General features: G+C 48.8%; 1 protein-coding gene across 1 annotated transcript; it reads left to right on the top strand.

Annotated features, from left to right (window-relative positions):
- Positions 1-479: 479 nt before the first annotated feature.
- Positions 480-3,149, top strand: LOC135703065 (uncharacterized). The gene is made up of 4 exons (XM_065224174.1): positions 480-804; positions 1,352-2,151; positions 2,213-2,511; positions 2,569-3,149. The coding sequence occupies exons 1-4, from the start codon at positions 563-565 to the stop codon at positions 3,067-3,069; spliced, it is 1,842 nt and encodes a 613-aa protein (XP_065080246.1). The 5' UTR covers positions 480-562; the 3' UTR covers positions 3,070-3,149.
- The last annotated feature ends 8,493 nt before the right edge of the window (positions 3,150-11,642 follow it).

Here is an 11,642-nt window from a genome sequence, read left to right as displayed (position 1 = left end):
GGACCATCGAGTCAATTTTTTTAAATCTTTGGTGAGCACTAGCGAGTAATCTTAATGATTTTATTTTTATATTGTGTTATGCACAACACTTCCACATTCATTTTACAATCAACAGAATAAAAATCGATGCATTTTTAAGAGTTGCACATCAAGTTGAAGTTGAACTGTGCATTTTCTTGTATCCACTTCCCCCGGTGTACCTTACATCGATTTTGCGAACAAAATTACATCCATTGATGTAATATTGTATCTGCTTTTTGCTATTACATCATTATTTCACACATCAGCTTGAATTACATTGATCGATATTACATTTTTTTTGCTGTGTACGTGATTTTTCACGTAACTATAACGTGTCGATTATTTTGAGTGTAGGATCATCTTGAAATCAACTAAAATAATGAGTATTTACCTCAACCGTGCAGCGTGCTGTCAAACTTTCTCTTTGATTGTTTACATCCCAAGTTTTGCCAAATTTACAGATCTGCTCCCTCACTGCAGAATAATAATTGCAGCCGTTTATTCCAGAAAGTGGTAAATTAAAATAAATTTGGTGTGTGGAATGTCCTGCTGCATTCCCGGTTGCAGCAACCGGCACGTCCAATGGACAACCCCGCTTCCACGGGATGAATTGCTGCTTTCCCGGTGGAATGCGGCTATCCGTGCCGGTACCGGACGGTCGCTCGTCGAAGCCCAGATCTGCAATGCGCATTTCGCCGGCATCGATGTATCTCAGCAGCAGCATCAACAGCAAGAGCAGCACCCAAATCAGACCGAATACCAGGAACCGACGCTGTTTTGCAGGTAATTTCGTTCGGTTGATGCCAGAAGGGCAAGGCTATCTTGTAGAGGCTATAGGGGGAGGGGGGTAAAACTCCCTTGTTGAAGAAAATATCTTGTTTAATGCAAATAATTTATCCAAATTTAATTGTAAAGTCATAAGAAAATGTTGGATTAGGCGATTGACATGGTTTTACAATTGATATGCTGATCGCAAATTACTAATTTATTGTTTAGATTGATAGGACAAACATTTTTGTTTGTCAAGTATGGAAGCAAACACAGCAACGCTCGTTCAAAGGAAGCACACATTTGGGTCATTTTCTTTCCACCACCAGGTTTGTTAACTTTTCATGCAGTGATAAGCGGGGGGAGAGCCATAATTTCCGTAGAATTTCTTCTGCACTTAAAAAAAAAACTAAAATCCTTAGAATGGTCAGTGCATCGATCCGTAGCAAATCTAAAAACCCGTAACTCTACGGATAAATTCGTAGACTTGACCTGACTTCCTTGAGCAATTGAACCCAAATTACCTCAATGTTACAATATGAATCTAAATAAAAATTTCCAGAAACAATGCCCAACTGCAGGTGGCGTGGTGCCGGCTCTGTCTCCGTCACGACTCCGTGGACAGCATGTTCGAAGTCAACGAACGGCCACCCAACGTGGGTCAGCCGCTCTCCTGGATGGCCAACAAACACTTCGGCGTATGGTTGCACTCCGAGCAGCCTTCAGAGCGACAATACTTTTGCGAAAAGTGCAAAGTTCGGCTGGAAGCGACCCACGGCTTCTGGCAGGAAATACAGGAAGCGGCGGAGCAGTACCAAAAACTTCGGCAGAAGATGTCCGTCGAGAAGTTGACATTCCAGAAGCTTGAACCAAACGATCGGGTAGCGGTCCAGGAGCTTGATCGTTCCAAACTAGAGGATCCTGTCGTTGAGGAAGAATCGCATCTCATCACTCCACAAGTACATGAATTTCCATCGATAACTGACGACGAACTGGAGTTAGAAGTTCCACCTGCGAAGAAACGAATACTCTCCAATAATAGTCAGTCCGCAGTCAAGATGTTCGCCGTTGTTGAGTTCATCGGAACTCCGATACTCAAAGTGGTGGCCGTCCCAACGGCATGGCTCAAAGACGACCTGCTGATGTGGCCCAAACTGGTGAACGGCGAAATGATCGACAAAATGCGCCAGGATGGGTTTCAACTGGATGACACCGTAGAATCGGAGGACGTCTCGGTAATTGTCCTTCAGAAGTTTGAACAATTCCAATCGGCAGAAGCGGCTGCTCAGGCCGTTTCGAAGCGTAGAAATCCTGAACCCACCACAGGGCCCTCCATCAACGCGGTGCCAGTGGTTCCTAAAGGTAGTATGCATCTCCTTTCAATTTCGACCTGAAACTGATCCTCTTAGTCTTCCCACCATAGAAACTCTTACCTACAAGGCATTTCGAAACGAAATCCACGGTCTCAAGCGCGATCTGAACACGCTAGTTCAGACGGCCGTGGAAGCTGCAGCTGAACGGAGCTTCCGAACGAACTTGAATCGCTTTTCGTCCGTCTTTGGCGTACAGAGTAGTACCCCCAGCAATTCAGCACAACCGGATCAACCTCGCTCGGCGGAACCGGAAACCGGAACGGCGGAGAAACACAAGAAGATCAGCAACGAACACGAACTGGACGAGTGGAACACTCAGCTGGCCGATGCATCGCTCTGTCAGAAATATGTAAGTTCATCTTCAGTTCTAGAAGAAAGTTCAAGCCTAACCCCCATTTGGTTTCAGTTGGAATACTTTGCAAAAATAATCTTTCCCAATTCGTGTCTGGGCAAGGGCGATAATGCCTTGTACACGATCGTTGACTATCTGTTCACGCGGGACTTTTGGAACCACTTCACGTGGACCGGGATCAGCCGGGGTCAGAAATCGGACCGTGGATTCCGAGAGTTTGGCAACGTGACCCACCTGCTGTTGAACATCGTTCGACTCGGCGATTACACGTACGATGCGCGCAAGTTGGAAGCTTTCTGTCGCACCCGGTTGTTCCGGTACTGTAAGGCTCGGTCCGCCCGGCAACAGATCCGGCGGTCGTCTTGTCGGCCTCGCAGGAAGAGGCTACCAGGTGAGCCTAGACGCACGGCCAGTAGCAGTAGAGCGCAAATGGACAATTCCGTCACCGACGATGCCGAGCAGAGTATGATTTGCAAAGTGGAAGTCGATTCGGATGAAGCGTGGCGACAGTCGGAGGACACCAATCCCGATCAGAACTCGGATAGCATGATGTGAATCGGTTGGAGTCCAGGTGAGTAGGTACCAAGCTATTCTAGGAAACATTGACGAAGAATATAAGCTAATGTGGGCAAGTATTTATGCGTAGCAAAGAAGCAGTTTTCGCTTATCCGAAATCCTAACTGATTCGTCGGATGTATTGGAGATTTGGTTTTTATCCAAAGTTCACAAACACTTGAGATTGCTCCGATTTCCAATCATTACCACTTTATACGCAACAGAAACAATTGAAAAAGCAATCACACATCTAAGCTCGCATCATGATAGGCTTGTGATATGTTTTGCTTTCGAGTGACTGACACTAGCCACTGGAAATGCAACGTTTACCCAATCATTGCTAAACAAACGTAATAAAATATGCCGTCTTCAATAGGCCAAAGAAGCACGCATTCTATTCAAAAAATTACGTTGGAATTAGGGACTGTTCATTAACTACGTAGACAGTTTTTTTGGATTCTTACCCCCCTCCCCCTCCCTCTGCGTAGACAATTCTAGATAGAGCTGGGATTAGGGCGTAACAGCTTTTGTAAATAATGACTTCTCTCGATGATTTCTAAAAAGTCAAGGCTCGCCCACGCAAATCATCATCTTCATCGGATAGGGGAAGCCTTACCCTACCCGATGGTTTTGTTGGTTTGCGTGGGCGTGCCTTGAATTCCTAGAAATCCTCGCGAGAAGTCATTGTTTGCAAAAACTGTTACGCCCTAATTTTGGCTCTATCTAGAATTGTCCATACACAATTTTAAAAATACAGTACCAAGATCACCCTGTCTGTTCCAATGTTTCGTGTGTACAAGCACTGATCATTGGTACTTCGCTTGAAAACCAAACGATCTTCAACAAACGGTGAAAACGATTTTTCCACGCACGTGAGGCTTGTTTCAGCCCGTATAGCGACTTCTCCAAACGGCACACTAAACTCTTTCCTTTCGAACCATGAAAATCTCTTCAGTTAGGCTTCCGTTCAGGAAAGCCGTCTTCACGTCCATCTGATGAACCACCATCCTCTCTTGACAAGCTAACTCAAAACTGTATTTCTGACTAAATCATCTCGCTACTAAGCGGGCCTTGTAGCGATCAGGTTCGCCATTCAAACCAAGTTTCACCTTGAACGCCCATTTACTGGTGATGGGCTTATGGTCAGGTAATTTACTCAACATCCAGGTCTTATTTTTCAGCAAACTCGCCATTTCTTCGTTGATTACCACGTTCCACTTTTCCAGTCGCTTCGCTTCTGCGCCTTAGCGATCGAGTTCGGCAAATCCTCAACTCGTTGCGTTCAGAGCATATGCGGCATGCCACCCTGGTCGCGTTGGGGTTGTTCATTTTCATCCTGAACTTCCGCTTCATCCGGCTGATTTTCGTCGGTAAAACTGTCATACTCTTCATCCGTATCCGCTTCGGTGGATTCTTCAACTACGTCTTCTTCATCAGCCATATTTTCCGAGAGCGAATCGTCAACCAGCTTCTTTTTAGTCTCCGACTGGAAATGCTCAGACTCCAGAAAGTCAACATCCCAAGCGTGCACTATCTTCTTGTATTTAGGATCCCATACTCGATACCCGTTGCAGGCGTAACCAACAACTAAGCCTTTCCACGCTTTAGCATCTAGATTCTTCCTTAGCTTCTTAGACATATCGACATTAGACATTCCTTCCTTTCCATAGGGCTACCTAGCTCCGGTCCTCACAAGTCCCTACCTCACGCCTCCACGAGTCATATGATCACAAAAGATTGCCAGTTGAAACATGGACCCGGCTGGTTGGTGTAGCCTGGGCAATGTTGTCAATCCGACAATAGCAGAGTGAGGAGGTGCGACGCGAACACTGGCGCGGTAACCATAGCAAGGTGATAGAGGAAATGCTTCGCCAACCCGAGCGTCTGTTAACCATGGAGATGCGGCTCAGACATTGTCTGACTGGCATCCAGTGGCTGAATAAGAAATGCTCTTCTCCGGAAGCTACACCTAAGATGATAGCCCCATCATGGCGAATACGAGACCTTAGACTAACCACCTACTGTCTCTGAAACCTTTATAATTGTTCAAGAAACCAACAGAGAAAGGCATCGAACTGATTTAACGATAAGACTTTTAGCGCAAAACAACGGACACGAATTGGATTATGGAATGTATTGACGTTAGCCCAGCAGGGTAAACTGGCATAATTTGCCAACGAGGCGCGACGCATGAAGCTAGAAATCCTGGGACTGAGTGAAGTTCGTTGGCCAAACTTTGGAGAACACAAACTGCCGTCGGGACAGGTACTACTATACTCTGGTGAAAACGCTCCTCGCCATCGTCTCCTGGTCTCCTACTTAGCGTCCAGGCAAGTGCTGTGCTCATCAAGTGGGAGCCTATTAATGAGAGGATAATCGTAGCCAGATTTAGAACGCGGGTTCGTAACCTTACCATAATCCAATGTTATGCCGTCGTGGATAAGGTTCCAAAGGGTGACATCAATATCTACACTGGCGACTTCAATGCAAAGATCGACTCGGAGTGTGTCATGGGACGCCATGGTCTCGGCGAAACAAGCGAAAACGGTGTGCTGTTTGCAGAATTTTGTGGCAATAACGACATGGTGATCCGGGGCTCGCTCTTCCCCCATCGGCCAGTGCACAAAGTCACGTGGGTTTCCCGTGATGGACATACCGAAAATCAAATCGACCACATCTGCATTCTTGATGTCCGGAATAAACGCAGCGCCGATATCGCGTCTGACCATCACCTTCTAATCGGCGAGATCCGCCTACGCATGGCGCGGACCCAGCGACGGGAGGAGAGACTCGGGCGGCGCTTCAACACACGCCGACTTGAAGATCCAGCGGTAAAAAGGTCTTTTGTTGAAGAACTTGAGCTGCGGACGTTCCAGAAGGTAGCAGCGTAGAAGAACAATGGACGACCAACAAGAATGCCTTTATAGAAACAAGAGAGAACAACCTGGTTGAGCTACGCACCAAGAGGAAAGAGTGGATCACTGGTTAAACCTGATTAAAGCGTGGGTGAACTTCCTGGCCGACGAAGGGGAGAAAGCCGTAAATACTGGCGATATACGTCTCCTCTACGATATCAACGCTTGAGTGGAGCAAGGATGAACCCGAGGATGGCAGTGAAGACTGGACAGTTGCTTACCGACCCCACTGAAACGCTGGTTTGAGCACTTCGAACATCTTCTTCAAGTTTCGACGGCCAATCAACCATCTCGGCATGATCCGCATGGGGTGCGGCGCAGCACTCGCGTCAATTCCGAGGCTCCATCAATGCAGGAGATTGAAGCATCTTGATGGTTAGAAAGAACCGGAACAGCAAAGTTTAAAAGTAGAATGGATTTTATTTAACGACTAGCTTGAGTGGAGTCTTGAACAGGAATGAAAAGTTTTTCACCGTTGTTTATTTAAGAAAACTTAGGTTGCTAGGGGTGACGTTCGGTCTCCAAGGAGGTGATCAGCACACTGCGTTACCGATTTACTCCAACACCCCCCCTGAATCGGTCAGTCCTAGGAGGGTCCTCAGTTCGCGGAAACGTCCAGGTTCCAGGGGCTTGGTGAACGTGTCCGCTATTTGGTTTGCTGTATCAATTGCTTCGATTTGAAGTCTTCCTTGTGCCACATGGTCGCGCAAAAAATGGTGCTTTACATCGATGTGCTTGACACGCTTGCTTTCGGTGTTTGTGGCCATTGCAATGCACCCACGGCTGTCTTCGTACACCTTGAATGCCGTGTCCGGTCGAACTTGCTTCAGGTCTTCAAGGATTCCGTGCAGCCACAGCCCTTCGGAGGCCGCGGCACTTAAAGCTGCATACTCGGCTTCACACGACGACAGTGCAACGGTTTGTTGCTTGCGGCTTGCCCAAGACACGGTGTTCCCAAAGACCTTAAAGACGAAGCCACTAACGGATTTCCTATCCTCAGCATCCGATGCCCAGTCAGCGTCTGCGTACCCGACAAGTGCCTCGGCGTCGTCGTTTTGCTTGTACTGGAGCTTCAAGTTCTTCGTCCCCTTCACGTAACGGACCACTCTCTTAAGGGCTTGCCAGTGGGCCTCATCAGGTTGAACTTGGAAGCGCCCTAGGTATCCAACAGCGTAGCATATGTCCGGTCGAACACACAGCATCGTATACATCAGGCTGCCCAGCAATTGACGGTATGGATGCGACACAGGATTCGCAGCTTGTGGTGGCAGGAAACAGCCTTTCTCCATTGGGGTTTTGACATGGTTACAGTCTTGCATGCCGAACTTCGTCAGCACACGGTCCACAGCAGCTTCTTGCGCCAGGTACATGCATCCGGTGGCGCGGTCGTATCGGATCTTCATTCCAAGGAAATGATTAACCACGCCGCAATCCGTCATCTGGAGCTTCTTGGAAAGAGCACGCTTGATCTCCTTCACCAGGTCCAGTCGATCGCCAGCAATGAGCAAATCGTCCACGTAGATGATTATGTATACCCCCCCTCGATCGTCGATCCTGATATATAGACAGTAATCATGCCGGGAACGGGTAAAGCCGAAATCCAGTAGAAGGTCGTTTAGCTTGTTGTTCCAACAGCGGGGGCTTTGCTTGAGTCCGTACAGCGATCGATCCAGCTTGCAAACGAAGTTCGGCGGTGCTGCAACTCCTTCGGGTATGGCCATGTAGACGTCTTCTTCAAGCTCACCGTAGAGGAATGCGGTCTTCACATCGAGTTGGTGAACGTGCATCCTTTGGTGGGTTGCTACAGCAAGAACGGTTCGTATCGTGGCTAACTTTGCTACGGGGGAATATGTTTCGTTGTAGTCGACTCCGGGCTTCTGTTGGAATCCCTTCGCCACCAAGCGCGCCTTGTAACGGATCGGTTCGCCATGCTCGTCCGGCTTGATTCGGAAGACCCATTTCGATTTGAGCGGAACCACACCAGCAGGGCATCTCACCAATCGCCAAGCATGGTTGTCCGCTAGCGACTGCAGTTCCTCACGGACCGCTTGCTGCCAAAGAGCTTCGTCGGCTCGTCCAGCGATCTCCTTGTACGCCTCCGGGACATCGAAGATCGAACGCTCGGCCTCATCTCGTCCAACGGAACCGTCAAATAGTACATCGGAAACGTTATGGGGAACATCTGCAGAATGGGATTGCGCGGCAGTGAAAATTTTTCCAACCAGAAATTCTTTCAACTTACCGGGGAGTCTGCGCTCCCGTTCGCTGCGCCTCGGGGTTTCCATTTCGAGGTTTGAACCACGGTCTAGTTGCGAAGGGAGCGCTCCGGTTTCTTCAACACCGTCGTCTTCAACCTCGCCTTCTTCATCATCAGTCAGGATGTCGTCATGTTGAGCCACCAGCGGCTCATCGGGTTGAACGGACTGTTCAGGGGTTTGCACGTCTTCCTTATCTTGATCCTCGAACTCGTACGGAGCAACAACCAAAGGAGTTTCGTCACGGATCTGGGTGGCAAACGGAAAACTGTTTTCATCGAACTTGACATCTCTGGCTAGGAATAACTGCTTCTTCTCTTTGTTCCACAGGCGGTAGGCGTTCGGCGCATAGCCGATCATCACAGCAGGCTTGCTTTTCGGATCCAGTTTCTTCCTCTGTGCCGTGGACACCCAAGCAAATGCTTTACAGCCGAACACACGTAGTTTACTAACGTCCGGCTTGTGACCAGTCCACATTTCCGCAGGAGTCTTCCAATCAGATACCGCGGTGGTTGGACTTCTGTTCGTCAGGTATACCGCCGCTAGAACCGCTTCATTCCACAGATTCTTTGGAGTTTGGGCTTCAATCAGCATCGCACGCACCTTTTCGACGATTGTCCGATTGAACCGTTCGGACACTCCATTCTGCTGTGGTGTGTACGCTGCGGTTGGCTCGACTTGGATCCCCTTGGAAACGTACCAATCACGCTGGTCATTGGAGCAATACTCGCGCCCTTGGTCGACAGTCAGCTTCGAAATCGAATGTCCCAGAGCGGCACTCGCCATGGCCTCGTACTCTCGAAACTTCTGGAACACCTTGGACTTCTTCTTGATGGGATATACTACTGCAAAGTGCGTGTAATCATCAATAAAGGTGACGAAGTACCGAGAAGTACCCAAGCCGCTGGTGTAATTGGACCGCACACATCGGAGTGCACTCGTTCTAGAGGTCTTGTAGCACGGACTCTAGTACCCGTGAATGGTTCTCGGCACTGCTTTCCGAGAACACAAACATCACAAAAATCCAATTTATCTGGTTTCTCGGGAATACCTGTTACCATGCCATGCTTCGCGAGTGTCTGCAAACTCTTGCTCCCCAAATGAGCCAGTCGACGATGCCACAGGTTACCAGTCACAGCTCCACACATGTTGGCCGCCACCGTATCGACACGGAGATCGAGCTCGTAAAAATCGCCCCGCATGGGACATCTCGCAATCAGGTCACGACCTTGCTTCATGATCGCTTCCTTTTTCGTGAATGTGACATCAAGATCCGCTTTTGCCATCTTCTTCACAGATAGCAAGTTCGCTCGAAGATCTGGTACGAAGAGGACGTTCTTCAAGCTGATATAGTTACCTTCCTTGTTGACGCCGTTGATCGTGCCACTGTGCCGGGAAATCAGGGATTGATCATCCTTCGCCACGTTTATGACGACAGGGTGCTTCAGCTTCGTGAGGTCGGCGAAACAGTGCTTCACATTCACAAGGTGGTCCGAGGCTCCGGAATCCAGCTTAAAGGAAACTGCTCCCTCGTCCTTTGTTTGGGAGCATCTCCCGGTCATAAAAGCCACCGCCTTACCTCCAGCAGCAGCGTTAGCTTCAGCGCGCCCATCTGTCTTCAACTTCACACGACAGTCCTTGGCCTTGTGCCCCTTCTTCTGGCAACGGTTACACTTTCCGGTGAACTTACCAGGCTTCTGCTTCGATCCTTGGAATGCTGCAGGTTTCTCTTGGCAGGAATCCGCTGCCCGGTCGGTTTTCTTGAGCTCCTCGGCAAGAAGGCGCTCGCGAACAACATCCAGTTTTAGGTTTTCCTCACCTAGATTTTCCAGTGCCGTAACCAACGGATCGAACGACTCGGGAAGGGTAGCAAACAGCTGGGACACAATATCGTTCTCTTCAAGCTTCGCTCCGGCCAGCTTCAGTTGTCGGATCAGCTCTTCGAAGGTTTTCAGGTGATCTTTCACAGACGAACCTTCCATCATTCATAGCTTCGCAAGTTGCTTCCTGAGGAATGTCTGCGACGAGACGGACTTCTTGGCGTAGGCGGATTCAAGGCTCATCCACATCTCCTTGGACGTCTCCTTTTCCCGCACCAAATGCAGCAAATCGTCATGAACAAATGACGTCAGCAGGAACGCCGCCTTACCGTCATCTTCCTGGAACTTCGTGAGCTCGGCCGCTTCCATCGGAGGATCCTTCTTGATGATATCCAACAGCTTCACGGACTTCAGATACTTCTCCACTCGAAATTGCCAATTGTCGAAACCGGTGCCCGAGAACTGCGGGATCCCGTGGACCAAATCCTTGCGTGAGTCGCCCATAACCTCTTGATGGTTAGAAAGAACCGGAACAGCAAAGTTTAAAAGTAGAATGGATTTTATTTAACGACTAGCTTGAGTGGAGTCTTGAACAGGAATGAAAAGTTTTTCACCGTTGTTTATTTAAGAAAACTTAGGTTGCTAGGGGTGACGTTCGGTCTCCAAGGAGGTGATCAGCACACTGCGTTACCGATTTACTCCAACAAAGCAGCTATCCGAAACATAAAATCCAACAAGGCTCCAGGGGTCGATCGCATATCAGCAGAGATGCTATCCGCTCAAATGTTACATCAACTATTCTGTAATATCTGGGACACCGCGACTTTTCCGGCCGACTGGATGCAGGGCGTCTTAGTAAAGTTCCCAAAGAAGGGGGATCAGACTGGGTGCGACTGAGGCGAGGCATCATGTTACTGTGTATTGTTCTCAAAGTTCTGTGCAAAGTTATCCTGAATCGGATACAGGAGAAGATCGACCTGACTCTCCGGCGCCACCAGGCAGAATTCCGTGCCGGGAGATCTTGTGTGGACTATATTGTCACGCTCCGCATCATCCTACATCCGCTACTGTTCCTCATCGTAATCGACGAGATCATGGTGACCGTGTACCGACCCGTTGGCTGCTTTGGCATCACCATGGAGCATCTCAACGACTTCGATTTGGCTGATGATGTTGCTCTACTGGCACAACAGCGCTCTGATATGCAGAGTAAGCTCAATGACCTAGTCGAACGCTCCTCTGCGGGGGGTTTCACCATCAACGTCAACAAGAGCAAATCGTTGATTGTCAACACGGGCAACCCTTCCAAATTTACGGTAGCGGAGCAAGCAGTGGAGAAGGTCGAAAGTTTCCAATATCTTGGCAGCCATATAGCGTCGGACGGCGGGACCAAGAGCGACATAGGTACACGAATCAAGAAGGCTAGGGCTGCCTTTGCGAGTTTACGAAAAGTATGGAGATCAAACCAGATAAGTCAACGCACCAAGATCCAAACTTTCAACTCGAATGAAATCTATGTTGTTATACGCCAGCGATATATAATTCGTGCCCGGTGGCCTCACAACTGGATCTCGAATGCCGAG

The sequence above is a fragment of the Ochlerotatus camptorhynchus genome, unplaced genomic scaffold (genome assembly GCF_037179485.1).
Source record: "Ochlerotatus camptorhynchus isolate MF236.1 unplaced genomic scaffold, CSIRO-AGI_Acam_v1.1 ptg000209l, whole genome shotgun sequence".
NCBI lineage: Eukaryota > Metazoa > Arthropoda > Insecta > Diptera > Culicidae > Ochlerotatus > Ochlerotatus camptorhynchus.
The sequence above is the reverse complement of the archived record's forward strand: the minus strand, read 5'-3'. Positions and strand labels throughout refer to the sequence as shown.